Below are 22252 nucleotides of genomic sequence, written 5' to 3'. Positions count from 1 at the left end.
TTCCAGTAATAAACTTTTGAGGACATCTCTATCTGTTACAGTAGCTCTGATAAAGCTACTGAAAAAGATATCATGTAATTAGAATCAACTATTTTAACATGTAATCAGAAACTGTTCTGAAGAAGAAAAGCAGGCTGCACCATCAAGGTAAAGGTGATAGCTGTTTTCAGCTTCAGAACAAGTGAGTGAACATTAAGGCTACCTTTTAATGTCAATATAAGTAGTGGAACTGCAGCTACAAGTGGGACATGTAAAAGCTACTTGTTAAGGAAGGTGCAGTGTTTTTTTGGTTGCATCATTATATTACACAGAAAAAGACAGCTCTTTCATGATGGTAGGACTTTGAGAACAAAGTGGTTATCTGCAGGATATCAGGTGAATCTTAACAACAAAACTAAATTGCTGAAAAAGAAGTTATTTAACTTTTTAAGTTCATCTTTTTTTTTTCTTGAAACAGTTGAAGCTCTGCATTTGGGAACTCTGATGGCAGCACATGGCTATTTCTTCCCAATTTCAGACCATGTTCTAACACTGAAGGATGATGGCACCTTTTATCGATTCCAGGTAAGTATTTTCAATATGTTCTTGACTTTCACAAATGGAGCCTGAAAGGCCTTACAGATAAGTTCATAGCACATTTAATCATACTTTGTTTCTTACATAACCTGGTAAAGAGTAGAAATTCTCCTAAAAATAACAAATTGTAGAAGGATTTTATTTATAAATTTACAGCAAAGTGTTGAGATAATGGTTATTTTGATATTTGGAAAAAAAAGTGAAAAAATGCTGAGTGTGGAACTATCTGTTGTGAAATAAATTAATGAACTATTTTTGAAATATCGTAAACTATTTTATGTTATTGCCTCTTATTCCTAATATAGTCTGAATTTAGAAATATCAATATAAATATCAAGTCTATACCAGAAATCTGATAAATAATGGAGGTAATTTTTTTTCTTTTTTTATTTTGTGAAAGTTTCCTTACTGGTAACTCAGTAGTATTGGAGTAGTGTGTATTCTTCTAGCAAGTGCAGAGACATTTTTATATTGATCTGTCAGTCCCATTGCATACAACCAATGGGCAGATGGTTCAGAATAAGCTGGAAGCATAAATATGTACCTATGTCTTTACCTACACTTGCACATATATTATTCAGAAACCCACATCGTTGTATTTCATTATATTAGATTTCAAACTAAGGCCCTGTGGGCAGAAGTGTTGTTTTTCTAATAATGACTAGCTGGGCTAGAATTTTGCAGAAAAATATTGCCAATGACTTCAAACAAATATGACTGCAAAGTACCAGATTGTGGATTCAATTGAAAGGATTCACTTTGTTTGTCATGTGCCACTTTTGACAATGGTGGCTGTGTTCTGTATTGCTCTTTCTATTAGGTGGTATTCCTGGTCAGTATCACCAAGAGCTGCTCCTAGCTCTTGTTTAGGTATTTATTGCGTTGAAATGATATAATGCTTATCACTATGCAATTGAGTTTTGTTAATTCTTCTCGGTTTCTTCTAACTGTATTAAATACTTAGTAAAATAACATCTGGTAGAACAAAGTCTACTGTCTTCAAGTTATATAGGTCAAAACTTTGTCTTAAAGATTCTTTAGAAAAGAAGCCATCAAGAACAAAACAGTACTGAAATTTTGATCTTTCAAATGCAGAAGAAAACTGGTGATTGGAGACCAGTCATAGTTTCAAACACGATATTATATTAATCTGTCTACAATACTTTCAGCAATATTTTGGCTCAAGTCTCATAGACCCACCAAAGGGAAGAGAAAGACTTGTAATATTTGTATAAATCAAAATCTTAGCATGAATATAATTAAATATGCACAGCACAGTCTGGCAATGAAGAGAATTATTGCATGCATGCAAACAATATTATCCTATTTTCATATTTAGATCTTGTGAGTCAGACTGCAAAATAGTTGTTCTTCAGCAGAGCAGAAAGTTGGATGCGTACATGGGTAATACTAAGAGTAAGCATTTCAAGCTTCCTCCCCTAGATCCAGAGTTTTGATCCTGGAGAGACTATTTGAAGGAAAAGGGTTTTTTTAAGCTCATGAGGCTTTAATCTCCTCAGTGCTCAGTATAAAGAAGAGAGATGACACATGGTTGAAGGGGCTTGCTGATGTGCTTATAAGGCAAGTGGAAAGGAATCACGGAGTGGTTGAGGCTCCAGTTCTTGGCTTGGTGTCTAAATAAGCAGTGTCCAGAAAGACAAAATATACAACTTAATTTTGTGGAGAGTAGTACTTACCTACAGGAGTGCTAGTCATTTAATTCTGCACAGCTGCCTCCATCTCTAGCACGAGAAATGAGCACCTCTTCTGGCATGACAGTCTGACTGAAGGGAAGTACAGACTAGAATTAGCTGCACCATGGACCACTGAGAGTCCTGCAGCTACCCTGCTTTGAGCTTTCCTCACAGAGGTCCACAGCCTATGTTTGGACACAAAGCTTCAGTGAGGGCTAGACTGTATAATCTTCTCAGTGTGTTTACATAAGTTAAGAATTTGGCACCTATTTGACAAATGCATATGAAATAAGATGCTTTAATCAAGTGTTGCTCAGTCTGTATCTACAGTGTTTGGCTTGTTTGCTTTTCTGTGGTACCTTTTGCATTGCCATTCCTATATGCCAACAACATGACTTTGTTGTTGTGACAATGCAACTTCAGCTGTTGATGTATAGGATGAGAAAAAATTCATAGTGGTGACATATTGTTAACTGGAGTTATAACAGCAAAATTTGTGTGCTTACATCTCCACATTCCCCACCAAAATTAGGCTGGTATAAAATCTGTTACTGAACTGCTAAATTAGAAGATGAAGAGAACATATTCAATGGGGAAAAAAGTTTGACTGCAAATGTGTGAATTTTGCACTAGAATAGACATTCAGGTTCTCTGTACATAGTACCCTCTTAGTACTGGACAGGATTCACAAATTTCCAGATATTTTGATAAAAAGAGAAAACCATGCACCTGCCAGCACTGAAAAGTTCGGAAGCCACACCTGCAGAGAAATCTTTGCAACAAAAAGACCTAACCTACAAAAAACAGAGTAGCTGTAGTAATGTTCTCCATGTGCTTGATGTTTTGTTCTCAAAAGGGTGACACATTCCCTCCTGACAGTAAAATTATCTCTAGCTTGTTTTAAACCACCTTCTGTTGTATAGAAATAGCTAAAAACAGTGGAGCTTCACTGGGACAAATGCCCTTTTATGGGCAAAAATTATTCTTTTCCAGTTATTAGTCTTGCCATCAGGAGGCAAGAGTATAGTTACATCTGGTTTTTTAAATAATATGAAATAAAAAAATTATGGATCATTCAGTGACCTACTCAGGTGTTAATTAGGTTCATTTCTGTGATATCAATTTAATTCAAAGGAGATGAATATAAATATTAATTGCCATATTAAGAGAGAAATTTTTTTATTAGACTCAATAAGAAAAAGCAGAAACAGCTGCATTGCCTTTTCCTGGTAATTTAAACCTGTGACCGAAAAAGGAGCTCACCATCTTCCTCTACCTGAGAGCAAATAAATATGAGGGGCCCAAATAAGAAAAGCAAGCTGCATCTTGGAAAACATATCTTCCCTGGGCCAGGGGTTACTCATGGAGACATTTCATTTATGTCCACACAAATGATAATATGTCCATCTTGGTGAGGAATGCCTGACTTGCCCTCTCAGCTGGTAAGCTTCTGTAATATCATTCCACAGAAAAATATGCTAATTTCATCTACAAGCCCTGAATGCATAGTGTCTCCTGATGTTAATTGTGAAAAATAACATTTCCAGTATCTTTTGGCTGTAAACAAACTCGTAGGATACCCGAGACTAGTGATGGTCACACTACCATTTTTAAATGAGATTACTTCATGATTTACTTCATGATTAGTTAATTTTCTGAGATGAGGGTTAGGTTTTGCTATTGTTTTGTACCTTTTAAGATGAAAGGCACAAATATCTGAGGAAAAATATGAAAACAGGAACAGTTTCTTCTGAAAGCAAGAGTGAAGGTAGCAGCAAAATTAATGGACCTTGGAAAGACAAAGGACTTTAGTATCTTCTCCTGTTCTGCCGCTGGAAACACTTTCTTGACAAATGCATTTAATTGATCTGGCCTTGTTTTCCCGTGCCTAAAATTGGGGATAAAATTATGTAGGAAACACTGTAAGGATCTTGAAATATCTTTGTTGCAAAATAGTTTAGAGTGTGAACTGTTGTGGACACTTCATGTCTCAGGTGGAATGACGTTGCTTTACACATCTCTATGAGCCAGTCTTGCTGAGCTGGCTTCTTCTCGGCTCGTTCTGGACCAACCCCTGGCCATTCTGAATTCTGAGTCTGTGGCTGAACATCACAGCTCTTCAGCCACTCTCCAGAGCCTTTCTGGATAATCTACTGTGCCGTGAGGGAAGGATTTTATTTGAAGCCAGATTTTAGAAATGAAAAAGAAAGAAGTTATATTATGCAGAATTTGGCAGATTTTTTTTGGCAATTGCAGGTGTGATAACTAAGTAATTGTCTTTTCAGGTCAGGCTTGGTATATAAAGGTTCTGTTAAGGTTTCTGAGGGAAAAAGATTTCAAATCCATGTGTCTTTCTGACTGGCCTATCAGTGCCACTTTTGATTTTTTTAACTCCTTACTCAGACACACTTTGCCTCACACTGCTTTCCGTGCTCATCCTCTTTTTGGTTAGAAAAGAGGAGCCACAGAGCCAAAATTTTGTTTCCAAATTCCCCAGCCTCTTTTTAAATTATATTGAGCTAACCATGGCGCACTACTTGCTTCCTGAATGGGCATGACAGTGCTAGACTAGCAATCTTGCCCTTTTATTTTACCAAGAAGTCATGTTTGTGAAGTGCAATGAATGTAAAACAGAATGCCAGTGAAATCCGCCATCCATCATGCAAAGCATTTGAGATTGTGCATAGCCGCTTTTCAGCAGAGGCTTCATTTCTGCTGTTTATAAAGACTCCCTGGTGCCTGAGAGAAGAATAGCAGTAATATGCAAAGGTTTATAAGTGGTTTGAGTACTCCCCCCCATCCAAGTAATTGGATTTTAAAAAATTTTGTGGAGTGGAACGGAGCAGCTTCAGAGACTACTCTTTTCTTATTACTATCAACAAGGGGTAGCTGAAAGATGCCTAGTGATTTCCTTCCTTGGTTATACAGTTTAATGCATAGAAATTAATCATGTTTTATAAAAGCTGATGGGTAACACTGATTTTTACAAGTGTCTGTTTCATTAGCTTAGATATTGTTATTGATTAATTTTGAGGTAAAGCTGAAGCAGATCTATTTACTTTATCACTGGATTCCTTACAATGCATAGCAGCCACTGCTGCTGGTTTGTTTATTGTGGAATATGTGCTATATTACAGGATTTTGTTTCATATGGCTTTATTATAGGAGGATTGTGGATTTATGTGGTTAGGTTTACTTAATGATATTAGTGTATAACTCAAGAGAACCAGTTCGTTTTTGTGTGTGCAAAACTAGTTTTCTGGTTCAAGGGCATGAAGGTCCTTATAATGTTTTGTTCAGCTTAAATGTATCTGCAGTCATATCTGCAGTGCTAGGTAAGCCTTATTTCTCTTTCTCCTGACTTGTTCTGGCTGCTGATTCAAGTTACACCTACAATCAAACAAAGTGCCTCAAAAGCATACTGATAAAAACTGGCAGCATTATTTCTGCCTGGGCTGATAAACAGTACTTGACTTTCCCATAGCTGCTCTACCACCCACCTTCCTTCAGCTGCAAGTGGGATGCCATGGCAAAATGACAAATGTTCCCTCTCTAATACTTCTTCATGATGAACTGCTTCATACTTCCTCCTGAGGAAAAGTAAAATTCTTAAGGATGATAATTCCTTCAAGTTTTCTACCCTCATGAAAGATAACCAAACCACATCAGTATTTCACTATCTTCTCTTTGAAAATGGTGGAGTTATGTAATGTACATGCTAATAAATGTACATGTTATACCATATCCATAGCTCTCCTGGGTGAAATCTTCCCTTAGGAGCTTCTAGATCATGAAACCAGGCACACAGATTGTGTAATATTCATTCTATAGGAATATTCGACATTGCAAGGGATGCTATAATTATTCTACAGTGTATTTGGATATGTGATTTGTAACAAATAGTTGAACCAAGCTTTGTTTGCATAGTGCAGCAATTTAGAAGGTAATTTATGTGAGCAGAGGCTCCCTGCATTGCTGTGGGATATTTTTAATAGATCAGATGAGAACAGGCAGCTTTTTTCCTTTGCACATGCCTCCTATTCTCATTCCTGACCTCATTCCATTAGACCAGGGATCTTCTTATCAGACTCTTTTTATTTCCTAATCCTTCTCTGTTGAATAGGGCAAATCTTTTTCCCATAGTCTTCATGGATAACCTCCCTAGCAAATTCTTCTCAGAGATTGTTAAATATCTGGAGCGTGAAATTGTGTGGGGATTTTTGGAACAGAAGTGGAAATGTAAACTCAGCACTTGCATTATGGTCACGTGTTATGTGATTAAACTGTTTGATGTCTATAAGGAACAAGGTAAACTTCAGATTAAGTCCAGATTTTATGACTGTTAAAACCAAGCAATTAGACAAGAAAATGTGGAATATTCCTTTGGAAAAACATCAGTCATTTTAACTACATGCATGTTTATTGTTGGTGCTTTTTGTCCATGCAATCACAGCATTGCAAAAGTCCTTTAAACAGAAACTTATTTTTATATCAGGCTTTATTTTAAGTGTCCAGAATTTTCAAAGATCTTTTTTTCCTTGATGTTTTGGACTTTCTTTCTGTTTAAATCTTTATCTGTACCTTATCCTATTTTTTGCCTGTTTTTAGGAGAGTTTTCCTTATCTCTGCACACATCAATGCTATTTCCTGCTTTGAAAATGTATGTTAGATATCTACTCTTTGAATACATCTTTATCAGCAGCTGTAGCTGTATTTGAGCACATATCTTAGGGTGATACCGTAAGTCTTTACTTGCTGCTAAGAAAGTAACGTAGGACTTTGCCTTCGTCAAAATACATAGCATCTAATGTTTATTTCTCTGCTTGTAGGGATTTTACACTGTCAGTGACCTAATGTGCTTTTGAAAAATCCAAATACTAGCAATCTTTAGCTTTCAAAGATTGGAAACCTATAGTATATTACAACTGTTCAATCTAAAGAGTAGACATAGAAACATTATAAAAGAGAAAATTTTAGCTTTTTACCCTTTCTGGAAATACACATCTTCCCTTTGCTGTAATCTTCTGAAGCTCCTCTGCTTTATGCAATATTTCTAGAAATAACTGTCCATGTTTCAAAGGTTACTTAAAGGAATATTTTTTCCAAGTATAACCTACCCTTCAGGTAATTGCACCCCTTTAAACATCATGCAGATAATTCAGTACTTTTGATAACTCTCACCAGTTAGATAGTTATTGTTACAAAGAGAAATACCAGAGGAAGTATTTCATCAAAATATTTGCACATGCATATAAATCACAGTCCTGGAGAACCAGGAGTCATTCTTTAGCTTGGTAAGGCTTTTTTTTTTTTTTTTGCTTTTTCGGAAATAAACACAGTTTACCCGTGTGAAAACACAAAAAATTCTTAAGCTTTCTGTGCTGAATTTCATCAGCCTTCTAACCTGAACTGTCTGACCTCATAAAAACATTTCCCTCCCTGAATTTTTTTTGCCCTGTGCTTTGCCCTGTAGCCTTATCTCCATGTCCAAATTAATTTTGGGCATGTTGGCAGAGCTGATTGCAGGCAGAATTGAACTCCGTTCCCTCTGGGAGGCAGCTGGCTGGGGGCCAGCTCTGGCCACGCTGCAGTGCTGAGCCATGAGCTGGGCTTCTCTGCAAGTCCCATTAAATGCATCCGAGCCCAGGCAGGCCGGGGTCAGGGCTGGCAGCGCAGAGACAGCTGCTGCCTGCCCGGCTCAGAGCCTCGGCAAGGAGACCTCATGCCTCTGTGAAAGACCTCTGTCTGCCCGCCATCTCCCTCCTCCTGGAGACTCAAACAAGGAAGGCATTTAATGATCTTCTGTACTTATCTGTGCTAGCTGTTATTTGAACCCCTTTCTCATCTTGTAATGTCTGCCTTTTACTGGGGTTTCCTTTTTCCTTGCCCTATCACGCATCTTTGAAACCTTTTATTATGGCTTGTCTTGTGCTTTGCTAATTAAAACTCATGTTCTGTTTAAACTTTTCTGCTTTTATCTCCCTGGCACAGGGAGGCTTGCCCTCATCCTTAGTAGCCAGTGCATTATTTTCTGCTTTTTCCCCAATCCGTTCTCCACATTTAGGTTACACCTTCTTATCCTTCAGAAAAGCCGTGGTCATCTCTGCCTCCTAGCAAGCTAAAGTGACATTTCACAACACTGAAGATCATGCCCCCTTTCCCATATTATGTTTAGTGCCCACACTGCTTCACCCCCAAAGTGCAAGTTTCACTAAAATTTAAATGTGTTATTTAAACTAAATACTGAAAAAAGTACTCTGGCCACACATAGCTTTTCATTTATGTATGAAACAGCAGAGTCCTGCTCTACCATCACTAACATAGTTGTGAATATATAGTATTTGTTCTGTATAGGCTGTTGTGAAATGAATGCTGAAAGCAATGTTTGCGATTTTTCTCTAAGTCAGAAGATGGAATTTGGTTTTAATTTCAACTGGGACGGGAGTATATGCAATTTGTCATGAGAAATCCTAGGTATGCATGAGGGGATTTAATATGGACTTTGCAGCAAGTATGCTCACAACTGGAAGTTTCAGCTGGAGAGCTGCTTGAGCAGATATGGCTTCTATGTATTTAGTAACCCTCACTACACACTTTTTTCAGACGCTCTGCTTGCACCTGTAAACAGAGTTTAACTTTCCTTTTAGCAGAAAAAATATGTAGCTGTGCTTTTCTTCTTGGGCCTCTCTGGATATACATTTTGTGCTCTAAGGAAGGACTGTTCTCCCTTCCTGAGTTTGTAAACTGTATATTTCAGTGATGGTGACTTTTTGCTTTATATGAATCACTCTTTTAAATTTTATAGTTGCTTCTCCAAAATGTGCTGAGTACTGCAATTCATTATTTAGGAATTAATCTTCTTTCTATTTGTGCTCATATGTGCTTCTACTGATCACTTTGATTTCAGTGGCACTGTGAAGGAATGGTTGATTGGAGAATTACTTATTGTTGGTCCCTTAAAATGTACCAAATGGCTTGCAAGAAACACATCTTAGCCTTTCAAGTTAGCTTGTGATAGTTCCTTTTTTATCCTTTAGCTCCTTGCTGTTGCTTGATAAATAGCAAGTTCTAAATTGGTTCTATTAAATTTGATGTGTCAATGTTACAAAACCAAGAGATTTTTCACAATATGCATTTAATTTGACAATTGGTGTGAATGTGTCACCCTTCAGCCCTGTTGGTTTCCAGATTAATATTAAAACAATTTTGAAGGGAAGTGGGCAGCAAAGAGGTTTCCATCTTTGCAGCTGGGAGATTTTTGAGAAAAAAACAGTAAGAAATAGAGATTAAAGCAGAAGGTTTTCCTGAAGGACCACCTGTGTTTTGAAATACCGCTCAAACCACTTCACACATTTAATGAGTTGCATTCAACTGCTCAAATATTATGTAATTCTCTGTAGCTGTGTGTATGTGTTTATGTATAGATCACTCACTCAATCACAGAATATTCTGAGTTTGAAGGGACCCACAGGGATCATCGAGTCTGACTCTTAAGCGAATGGGCTGTATGGAGATTATGTGCTCTATAAAAATGCTATAATAATATCCATTTTAACCACCAAAAGTTGTTACTTTAAAAATGAAGTAATTTTGTATGAAAAATGTCTATACGGTCTAATATTCTCCATTTGTTTGAAGACAATTCTTTTAACAATACACATAGCACAGTCTTAATAAGTATAGTGTTGAAGTAGTTTTTGATACTCTATTGGCTTTCCCTTAAAAAAACCACCACATTTTAAGTCACAACCAGTAAACAATTATTAAAAAGGAGGTGTTGATGTCTTTGTGAAAACAGGATGTTTTTAGAGGCACTTTTAAACAAATAACATCTAGGAAAGATAATTGAATATTAATCTGTGAATGACAACTCTCAAAAATCAAGAACTGAATGAACGTCAAGGCATCTTCTGTCTTTTTACCTCTAAACCTGATTCTCCAGGACATGTGAGAGATGTATTTCTAGGGAAAATGCAAAAGACAACCCCATTATCTAGCGTTGTGGGTTTTATTCCCTTAACTTTGAGAATAAAAATCCCACTTTTTTTTTTCTTTTTCAATGTCATTCCCACATTAGTGTGATAAACAGGTGTACAAATGTAATTTTCTGTTTTGATGCCTATTTAAAAATGTCAAGTTAACAGTATAATAGATCTACCAAAAATAATAAATTATTCTGAAAACTAGTAACAATTCAAGGACTGTATAATGCTTGCATTTTCTAACTTGAGTTTCCTGCTTCTTTTTTTTTTGCCTATAGACACCCTATTTTTGGCCATCAAATTGTTGGGAGCCGGAAAACACAGACTATGGTCAGTGTAGAAATATTTCCTATTTCTTTTGGAAATTATGCATTTTGTTAATGAATGTGTCATAGCAATCTGTCTAGTTTCACCATCCCACTGTTTAAAACATAATTATATGTCATGTAATTCCTGTGCAAGAGCTGCTGATATTGAAATGAATGTGTTGCTACCTTTTTCAAAGTTTATCAGAAGCTTATCAAAGTCATATTTTGGAGTGGATCTGAGGAAAAACAAAAAAAAAAAACAAAACCAAGCCCCAAAATTCAAGACTCATCAAAATCTACCTTACTATTTATATTCTCTGTTTGCTCCAGCAAGTGTAATTATTTACAATGAGAGAATCTCAGTGAAGCAGAGGAGACAATTGATGGTTGTGCAATGCTTATTATCAGATTGAGAACCAAAGATTTGCCTAGTTTAAAGCTCTTATTTCCAGTATACACCATGTGGAAAATTACTGATTATGAAAACTAATATAGTTCTAATATGAACTGTATTAGAAAATACAGTTTATTTTTTATTTGCCTGTGTCTTGGGAGTTTATCAGTAAAGTATATATTGTAATTACTGATGTGTGCTTAGACAGCAAAATCTGAGGATAATAACTAGCAATGTATTAGGAAAAAATATTATTAAAAATTATAACAAAGTTAGGTTCTTCTGTACTCAGATCGTGACCTAATTTTTAAAGAAAGTGTATCTATGAGCAGCCTCCTGATCATTCTAATCCAAACTGTAAGTACTGAGCTCATCTGAAGACTGGGTCACTTGTTTAGGCAACTGAGCATGTACATGATAGGTTTTGTTCTCAAAGCTTCAGACCATGAATATCTCATTTTACAGCTTTTCAGAAATGTAGGTGAGTAATTTGGATTCTCTGCCCTTGGGAGTCAAAGACTTTGGGGTGGATGGTTCCAATAAATTCTTCCTTCCTTTTTAGAGCAGACTCAGTTTAATTTCAAATACATTGCCAAATAAAGTAATTTTAAGCCAAAACTCTCAGCAGAGCTGCATGTCTCCAAGGTATAGTTTGAAAATGTGACAGTTTCCTCATCCTATTGGAGTAGAAAAATGTTCAATTTTTCACTGATATTTGAAGATGTCCAGTAAATAGTTACTGAAAGCTCCCAAGGAGGAGGGATTGTTACCATGTGTGTGTGCTTAGCCACTCTGCATGAGGAAAAAAGTCACTGAAGGAAAAATTATTGATTTACCATTTATTACTTCATTAAAATCCCCTAATATGTCAAAGATCAACAAATAACTAACTATGGTTTAAGAGATATTGAGTTGTTCAGCTGTAATGTATATCACGTTACTGGGGTGGTTTTAATAAATAATTACATGCTTACCATGTCTGAATTTAAGATCAGGCTGAAAAAGTTTATATTACTCCCCTTTATTCTAAAGTAGGAGATACTGACTTTCCTGTCACACCTGATCAGTGGATTGGCCAATGAATTATAAACCTTAGTCAGTAAATAGAAATCTTGTATAATGTGTCCAGGTTTGCATGCCAGGAATACAGAATTAAACTTGGAATCAGTGTCTTCATCATGCAGGGAGGTGCTATTGTTGAACAGTAAATGTACTCATTTGAGAGCTTTTGAGATTTAAATATGTTCAAGTTGCTGAGGTAAGCTCTTTGGTTGCAGAGGGGACAAGGAAGGGGAAGCAAATCCCCCAATCCTGCTATCACATTGCTCCTTTAATGTCATGAGCCAGAAGTGCAATCCTGTATGAAACAGACCCACAGCTTCCCTATGCAGCAGGGCCAGAGCATTGTACTGGAGCTACCAAAGGTGACTGTGTGTCACCAGAACTGGATAGTGCTAGAGCATTTGCAAGAAAATCAACTTTTAAGGCACCTTTTCAATACTGTTCTTATTAGGTTAGCATCATCCAAGTCCCAGAAATTAGCATTTCCCTTGTAAACAGTGGTGATCAGAGGAATACAGGAAGATCAAAATATTTAATCAAAATATTTAAGGAACCCAAATAAATCTAAAGTAGGTTTGCATGTTCTGCAGATTTTCATGGTAGTTGTTACTTCCTGGAAAATATAGTACATAGAATTTATGTTATTACAGATACACAAATGCATTTCATACTTGTCATACATTATGGCGCTGGGTAGTGCTACCAATTTCATGGACTTGTCTTGAACAAGCTTAAAACTGTACCCTCTAAAATTATTGGCTGTGGCAGGCTTTAGAAGTCTCTCAAGACCAGCAAAAAGCAAACTCTCTCTGTAATCTTCCTTGATCAAAGTTACTAACGAGGCAAATCACTTTCTCAGCCATTAACCTATTTTTACAAGCCATTGGAAATACTCTAGAATTTTATTTTAATTTAAAAATTAATCCTAACCTTTCATCTTTACTCATCCATAACTGAGCTACTGTCCAGAATGTAGCACACTGCCAGGAGAAATAATTTATCTTAAACAAGAAATTAAATGAGATTGAGATACTGTGTGTTAGTTTGTGACCAGAACTAACTAAGAAATAATAATAAATAAATAATCCTTAAATAAACAAACAAACAAATAAAACTAAGCAATAATAATAAATAAATAATCCTTACATATTTGTATAACATGTTAATATCTTCTCTAAAATATAATTTGATCTATATGGGCTTGTAATAGCAATTATTTCCCTTAAAAAATATTTTTCTGTAGAAAGTATAATGAAAAAGACATACAAAGAGAATCTTCCAATATGTCGCAAAACCACAGACACATTCTCATAATAAAGCTGTAGTGTACTGCTATGTTGTGGTGGCAAAAAGAGGGCTTGGATTAAATTAATTTATGTCAAAATGGAAAATAGCCAAAATATCGACTATGATCATTCTCAGGTAACTGAGAAACTGCCAATTTTCATAAAGTGCTGAAAATCTTCCTACTTTTTCTTGAAAATCATGCTTTAAGTGTTGTCAAGAGAGATTCCTCAAATTGCAAATAATTTTTACAAAGGCAGGTCCTTAAGTTCCATCTGTTGAAGTCCCATTTTAGTGCCATATGTCTTGGAGTCCACCCAGGCAGGACATATTGTTCTTTGTAGAATCCCATTGGTTTTAGAGTGATTTTGTTAGTGAAAATAAGTAGTAATGATAATAACTACAATTATTAAGGCTAGTGTAGTTCAAATAACTTTGCTTTTTCCTGTGAGTTAAGTCATGTTCCTGAATTATGATTAGGTTTTGTGACAAACAGAATTGGATCTCAATTCAGAAAAACAGGCTCTTGAAATAGACGCAGCTAGTGGCTGAGCATGTGACCTGCTTGGAATTATCTTCTCTTTTCTTACAGATATAATTTTGTAACTGATGGATTCTTTTTTTCCTGGCATATTATAAACAGGTCATGTCATTAAGGATTAGTTAAATAGGGGGGCTAATGAAGACAATTGCATCCCAGAAAAGGGAAAAATAACGCCACATATGATGTTGTTATTCCATGTGCATTTGGTCTCAGTTCTAATGGAACCTGTCAGGTTCTCTTGGAGGTTTAGTGACTCACAGCTGTTGCAAATTTGAGGCATTTAGTCCATTAGTGTCCTCTTTTTTGAATAACTAGAAAATATGAAATGTTAGGGAAAAATTTAATTCAAAACAAAACAGCAATTATTTGCCTTTTTTTTATTCTTTAGGCTTAATTTAACATATTTATGAAAATACAAGAGGCTTTTAAGAATTTTAGACAAAATAAGAAGAGTTTGTAATTTTTACTCATTTTCTTTTGTGAATGTTTGCTGATAGTTAGACTCAAAAGTACCTTTGACATATCAGACTTTTTTTCTCACAGATAAATGCATATTTAAAAAATCTGCATTAAATGCATATTAAAAAAAGAAATCTGCTCAAAGGAGAGACAGAAGAAAATTTAGAAAGTGTCACAGTTTAGTTGAAGTCTTAAGGAGGTTTGGACGTAGTAGATAGTTGCAACAGAATGTTGTTAGAGCATTGTAAATTTTTTGTGTGCATTTCTCTCAAATGAGTTAGAAATGGAGGAGGACTGCAGAATGTTGGTAAGTTATAGAGAACACAGTAAATAACTGATAATGCAACATGAGTTTAAGAGCACTTGACCATGTGATCTTTAAATGATGCTAAATGAGACTGGTCTTCTCTATCTTCAAAGCAAATTCTTAAATTCTGTTGCTGTGAAGAAAGACAAGTTTTGAAAACTTAACATATTTTCAGTAGCCTTCCAGGTAAAGTCATTACAAAGTATGTAATTATTGTATTAATTACAAAGTATTACAAAGGCAATCTCCTAGGAAATTAGAGCAATCATGGGGGTTGGGGTAAATTAATTAATTTTTCCATTTTAAAGTGTGAGATACTTGTCTGGGTAAATGCTGCAGCTCGTTAGGTAGTCATCACTTCGTTATCTATCCTGTGTTACAGTAAAATGAGGTAGCCACTTTCTTTTGCTGTGTCAAAACTGTTTCATTTTTATTCTCCAGCATTTTAAAGAAAGTACAAGCCTTTAATTATTAAATTTTTTTGATAATCAGCTAACAAGTCAGTCTGAACAACACTTCCTTCATAATGATACTTTCTTATCCTTTAAAAGTAAACTGACAGAGGCCTCTCCATGTTTTGTCCCTGCTGCTCTGTTCTGAACATGAGCAATTTCACCTGGCTCTTCTCTCTCAAATCCACAGTCAAGCTAAAAAGTATATATTGCACAAAAAAGTAGCTGCAGTCATGTATCATGTTTTTCACGTGCTGAAAATTTTCATATAATTTTCTCTTTGGAGTCTCTTGCCTGCTTTTTTTCCATGTTTAGCTTCAAATTCCTCTGTGAAAATTTGAGTAGTCCAGGAATTTCCTCTCTCACTTGTCTTTCTGTACCCTTTACCATAGAGGGACTGTTTGGAAGAACTGTGTGGAGAATGCATTGTATATTTTCATTGCCCAAATGCACAGGAAGGAGTTCCTTGGCAACAGCTTATTAGTAAGCAATTTGTATTTGAGAAATACTGATCCCTATTGCTTACCTGAACTCTGCTGGAACACTGCATGTTCTCAGCATCTCTGGAAATCAACCCATAACTATGAGTCAATAGCCTGGGGCAAAACTGGTAGCAGTGAAGCACTTTTGATACAAATTGTCATATATATATAAAAAAATATTTGTTAAAATTCATGCCATGAGAATTTACAAAGAATGTGTGGATAGTTTCTGGAGAGCTCTGCCATTCTATAATCTCAAATCTTGGTTCTCAGTTCCCATTTTTTCTACAGCTAATGTCAGACTATGTCAGCAATGACTCCTGCAATCAATTCTTTAAAGTCCTTAACACAGATCCCTCTGTTAAGGACCCATCTCTCAAAATTTTCTGGATTTCTAGGTGTAGTAAGAAACAGACTTTTCCTACCAGAACTCAAGTAATTTACTAAACTGTTTCTAAGACTGAGTTGTGACTCCTTAAGTGAATGACTTGCCTTTGGGAAGCTACATATACAGAATATATTGACTAAGATCTTGGTGACAGGACTAAGTGTCACTACAGTCTACCAAGAATAACAGCCTCTCAAATAAAATGTGACTGGTGTCAGTGCTTGCTATGCATAAAATTTGATCTGGGTAGAACCAAATCAAATGAGCTTTAGGAAAGACACTTCTTTCAGCAGATAGGTGGAAGAGGTGACCTATAGTATTTTTTCCCATTCTGGATTAATATACCATTATATTTCTCTGCATAGAGACATTGTTCACTCATTAGAAGCTATCTCTGTTATATAAATGATGAAAGTCTCACTTCAACAAGCATGGCCTTGAATTTTGTTCTGATCCTTGCTGATTCTGACATTGACAAATGATTGCAATGAGGCCTCTGTAACCAGAAGGCATTTCCAGATAAGGCTTTCCAGTCATCTCACCACTTCAGGGTTTTGTGCTTACCTGAATGATTCTTTCCATAAAATTGTAACTTATTCCCATAATATGAGGAGCATGGAAAATGTGTTTGGCCAATGCATGTGTATGCACACATAAGAAAGGGTAACTGATGCAAATACATGTTTCTGCAGTACTGTTTTAAAAGCATTGATAATCTGCATCTAGGTCCCCTATAAATAAAAATGAAGTTTCTTAACAGAATCCTGATATTTCTAAACATAACTTGGAATTTTCTGAATTGCTTTCAAATTTCTATGTTGAGTAAACTAAATAGATTTCATAGAATATCATGGGTTGGAAGGGAATCACAGGGACCATTGAAGTCCAGCTCCCAGCCCTGCAGAAGGCACCCCAAGAATCACACCATGTGCCTGAGAGTATTCTTCAAACGCTGCTGGAACTCTGTCAAGCTGGTGTTGTGACCACTTCCCTGGGAAGCTTGTTCCAGTGCCCATCCAGCCTCTGAGTGAAGAACCTTTTCCACGTATCCAACCTGAACATCCCTGGGCACAGCTTCTGGCTTTGTCACTGGTCACTACTGAGAGGAGATCAGTGCCTGCCCCTCCTCTTCCCCTGAAAATTAAGCTGTAGGCTGCAATGAGATCTCCTGTAAGTCTTCTCATATCTAGGCTGAAAAGCCAAGGGACCTCAGCCCCTCCTCCTGTGACTTCCCCTCATCCCATCACCATGAGTGACGCAGATTAGAAAGGTGTGGAGGAGGCAATGTTGGTGCACTGCTGTGATCACTGTGGCATGTCTCATGTCTTCTCCAGCACTGGGGTCCCTGTGGGCTCTGTGGGTATTGAATGCTAACCATAATGGAATCTTAGTGCTGAGGCTGAGGTCCCCATCACTGTGGGTGGTCCAGGTTAGAAGGATGTGGAGGCAGCAATGCTGGCACTCTGACATGCTCTACTTTGCATGCCTTTTCCTGTCCCATTATCCCTGGAGCTGTAGGCTTTCTGACTCTCTGAAAATATAACCATAATGGCAAGTTGAAAGCATTATGTTAGTATCAAGAAGCGTGAAATGATTCAATGGGTGTAGTTTTAAATTGTATTTGACAATTGGATATTCTTTGTCTGATCTTGGGTGACCTTTCTCCCACACCAGTTTTTGTCACCCTGCAGGATTTTCCAAGGCCATCATCATCTGGGGACTTCTGAATGTTGAAGATGAATTTGCCTTTTTCTAATTCTTGATCTCTTTGGTAGTTTGAAATTTGGGTTCTTCCTTGCCCTTTGTTTATGTTAGAAAGTCCTCTGCTTGTGTAAATCTATAACCTAATTGCTTTCCTGAAGTGTTATAGGAAAGAATAGGATCAAAGAGTAAAGACTAGAAATACAGAGAAGTGTTTCGTAAGTTAAGGTTTTGATGATTTGGCAGTTTAATGTACATAAAACTGATCATGGTCTTCTTCCTAACTTAATTTTATTAGCATTTACTTAAGAGTGTGGTTCTATGTAGATACACAGGGCTCTGTGGTGACCCATTTTTAAGACTAAGTGAAACTCAATAGCTGTTGCTAAGGACAATTTTTTTCCTATTGACTAAGAGCAGAGGTGACCTAAAGATGGTATGAAATAGCCCTAGAAATCCCAATGTTTAAGTAAAAGAGTTAATTTCATGCTTTCCATCTGGCAGTCATGTTTTTTGCTGATTGTCCTGTAATTCTCCATCTGAAGCAGGCACTTGGATATAGAGGGAGAACTGTCTGCCTGCAGGGTACTTTGAAACCCTTAGACCTTGCAGTACCTGCTATTTTCTTTCCTCTTTAAATACAGACTAGGTTTATATACCCTGATTCTGAAAACAGGATTTGGCTCAGGGAGTACATAAATTTAACCTGGCCTCAGTGGAGATAACAAGCGTTCACTGAAAGCACACTTGTGTGAATCCAGCTGTGACCCCACTGGCGCAGTTATGGAAGGAGTTTGTGTACATGGTGGTGGGGGTGTAGGTGCCATAGTCTGTGGTCTTCAGAGGCCCAGTTGAACTTCCATTGAATTTAGCTGTGGCCTTTGCTCCACTGTGGCAAAAGGGAAGATTTAGGCCCTGTTTAGCAACCAGATAAAACTCCACAGTGTGGGTTTTGGATGTAAGTTCTGGGTTTGTTTTTATGTGGGGTTTTTTTTTTTTTTTTGAGTAAGTATAGTATAATGATTACTCAGTCCAATGTCTTGAGCCTAGAATGAAACATGTCATAAATCTCTAGGATCTTATCTAAAGAAAAAATCTACAGAGGTTTCTTAGGAGCTTTCAAATGCGAGTGAACCGGAAAGAATAGGAAACATGTAGTGAACCATGAAAATGGGGTTTTTTTGGGTGTGACAGTTCAAAAACCTACAAAAGGCAAAGTACAGGCATCCTCTCTATGTAACTCTGGCTTTGTAGTCTCGCTTGAAATTCTCAGATTGCCCACATTTTGTGAATGCCTGCACAGAATTTTCAAGAGCTAGTAGACTGTATTTACTGCACAGCTACAGAAATGTATTTCAATACTTGTTTCTTGTTCAAATACCCATTTATAAACATCACTGACCATCTTTCATTATGAAATGTTACAAATTAATACGGCCTTTGAAATTATTGGCGAATCTGTTCTCTCGTGGTAATCAGTCACTTCTAAAGCAGAAACTATAGCATCTAATATATAATTCACTTTAGTAGAGGCAATTATGTTGATTGCAAAATCCACCAGAATACACTGGCTCTAAAAATAAGTGTATAAGGCAGTCCATATTTAGCAAATTGAGGTTATTAATCAGACCCTGTTCCTTGCATATCATTCATCCTCATGGTGAGCGTTTTTCAGCACCCTTGTCAGGGAGGGGCAAGCAAGGGCAGGTAGGCAAGAACTGAGGTTGGTAGCAGTGCAGGCAGGAACGAGGTAGCAGCATGGATAGGCTACAGGGCTGGTTAGAGATCTATCTACAACGCAACTCAAGCCTGTGCCAGGGGGAGTAGCTAGACTTGAGCACAATTCCTGGGTACAGGCCTCAGTGGGATTACAGCTCCTTGGTGTACTGAGGGCCCTGACCAGGACCTTTGTGGGATAGATAAATAGAGAGCTATATACACAAATAGAAAGCTTTAGTTGGAGATCCTTCCTGCAGGCTGCACTTCTTGTGAAGCTGTAAAAACAGTCAACATGTGGGATGGAAAAGCAAACACCATAATTCACTGAAATTCTGGGAGATCCTGACTGCTTTGAGAGGGAAATTGATTGACATCCTCAAAGTCCAGCTACTGGACAAGTACAGTTACTTCATGTGGGATTTGGTGCAGAAAAGGAGTGGTGCCTGTGAAAGGTGAGAGCATTCATATTTCAGATCTCATTGTCCTGAAAGTCAGAAGAACAAAACCTCACTACTCTTCAAATAATCTGGATGAAAATGAAGGTGACTTTCGCGTTCTTGCTTTCCAACCTGCTACTGAATTTTGTACAGATAAGCCAAATAATGTGATAGAGAGCATAAACTGGTGAAGACAAATTCCTGAGCTGCTGCCAGGTTTTTGTGGCAGTACAGTTAGCTGTTAAATAGAGGCTCAAACACACACTGTTATAAGGATATAATTGTTAGCACATAGCAATGGCAATAAATTGAGTCAGAGTAGGAATGTCCTCCAGCACTTTTTTCTCCTACACTAGTGGATATGCTGTTCTTCCCACAATAGTAATATTTCCTTAGGCATATTCTCCCTTATTCACAGTGCACATAGAAGCATTTCTGATAAAGTAATCCAAGCCATAGGTGTTTTAACCATTAGACTCCTCTGAAGGGGAAGGGATCTGGATATTTCAGTTTTAAAAAAAGGATCTGAGGGATGAATGTGATTTTTCTGACTCTTGGCCAAGTCATGCTCATAATAAAAACCAAACATCTTCATATGGACTCTTTACTATGGACTGGGAGCAAAGAGGGTCATTAAAAGAACCCTGCAGGGAAAATAACTGCAGTAGGGTTACACAGTGAAGACACAGTATTAAATTAATAATGTGTTGAGCTAATTCGTCTCCTGGTGACCTGCTGGTTGTTTCTCTGGTGTTGAAATCTCTGTTATCTGAAGATACTTTTTTGATTACACCTATCCTGACAGAAAAATGAGCAGTCAGCTACCTGTGAAACAAGAATTTTTGTAGGAGGTAGCAGGAAATATAATCCCCAAATTTGCCCACAATGGACTCAAGGAAGAGCTAAACTAACTATAAGTGCCTGTACTGGGACTATAAGAATGTTGTTTAAAAGTTTGGATCAAGTGCAGGAACAGGGAGGTGTTTTTGTTTCTGTTCAATTGGTATTAAATTGGTAGAGAAAATTTTGACTCCTGGAATTCTCAGAACTGTCTACACACTTATATAAAGTGTGTATTTTATTGCTAATATTTACAAGGGGCCTAGGAATTTTTTTTCTTGTTCAATGAAGTAACCAATTTTGAAGGAAAAGAGAAAAATGCTTCACCTAAAAAGAAGCTAAATGACAAAGACCTTCTGTCTCCTCAAGAATCTCTTACCCCAGTGTACTGATTATGAATGCAACATAGGTACAAAGGGTCCAAAATTCATCCCCTCATCTTTTTGTGATGTTTCAGCATGCATGCCAATGCATTAGTGTAAGTGTATAATATATTACAATGCATGAAAGCTATAGAAACTCTCTGTCTGTTGTGTGTGACATGGATCTAGACCTGTCTTTGAAGATTTTGTAGACACAGAAACTGCCTTGGAACCAGAGGGTATGTGGAGGGGCAGGGAACAGAGAACGAGACCATGGCTTCTTATGAGAGTGGAAAGGGAAATATGATGAAACAAAGTAGACCAAATAATACGCACAAAAAGAGGAGAGGAAGAAAAGACAAAAATTGCATTAAAATATAACTCATTTTACATCAAGTAACACCTTTAATTGCAGGTAGAAGTGCTTGTAATCAATTCAACTAAAAGAACATCCTCTGGAGTGGGTTTGCATGCATTTGCAGGTGCTTTGTCAGGAATAAATATTTCCATGGAATCTTAAATTATATTTGGGTTGACTAACTTAATATTCAAACCTATATGTATGATGAGCACCTCCTTCTTCCTAGTTAGGAATAATTAAGTTCCTTTGTGAAGTTATTTCCCAGAGAGGCTTTACTCCTGTAGTAGACCAGCTGACAGGGAGCAGGAGCATTCCTAAGCACGTGTAACTGTGGGCTCTTTTTGCTGACTGTAGAGATGACAGATAAGTTAAGGTTTTATCACCTACTCTGATCAAAATATTCATCCATCTCACCTGAGCAGCGCTCTGAAGTAATGAGGTGGGTAAATATTGTGCAACTAGAAATTGTACTGCACTCATTGTCTCACTGGTGGGGGAATATGTAAAATATTCAGAGTTGTTTGGAAAGTATTTGCTGCTAAATAAGGTCTATTGAAAATGTACTTTAGCATTTTATTACCAAAGATTCTGCTCTGTCTGAATGAAGTGGAGGAAGGACAGGTCTTCTGAAGGATTTTTGGGTTTAGAAAATAAATGAAATATTTTTTTCTCATATGTAACAGATGACGCTTTTTTTTTTTTTGGTCTCAAATTATTTTCTAGTTTAAGTATTGGTTATAGCAGACTAATCTGTATTAGACATGAATTTTATCTAGAATTATTTTTTAGCTAAAATCTTCTTAGGTTGAAAGTTTGTGTTTTCTAAATATAGACTCAAATAAAATCATGTATTGATGTTCTTACAACCCTTTCTGACTAATACAGCAGCAGCTCCTGCTG

General features: G+C 36.8%; 1 protein-coding gene across 5 annotated transcripts in view; it reads left to right on the top strand.

Moving 5' to 3' along the window:
• The window catches only part of RGS7 (regulator of G protein signaling 7), a 213475-nt gene that overhangs the window by 148184 nt on the left and 43039 nt on the right, over nucleotides 1-22252 (top strand). For all 5 annotated transcript variants that reach the window (XR_004082680.1, XM_031064848.1, XM_031064851.1 and 2 more), the window contains exons 4-5: nucleotides 458-564; nucleotides 10531-10582. Coding sequence is in view for 4 of the 5 variants with exons in the window: in XM_031064848.1 (XP_030920708.1) it covers nucleotides 458-564; nucleotides 10531-10582 (159 nt within the window). In the remaining variant the exon portion in view is untranslated. The remainder of the gene's footprint in view (nucleotides 1-457; nucleotides 565-10530; nucleotides 10583-22252) is intronic.

Source organism: Geospiza fortis, unplaced genomic scaffold (genome assembly GCF_000277835.1).
Source record: "Geospiza fortis unplaced genomic scaffold, GeoFor_1.0 scaffold884, whole genome shotgun sequence".
Taxonomy (NCBI): domain Eukaryota; kingdom Metazoa; phylum Chordata; class Aves; order Passeriformes; family Thraupidae; genus Geospiza; species Geospiza fortis.
This window is presented reverse-complemented; position numbering and strand designations above follow the sequence as displayed.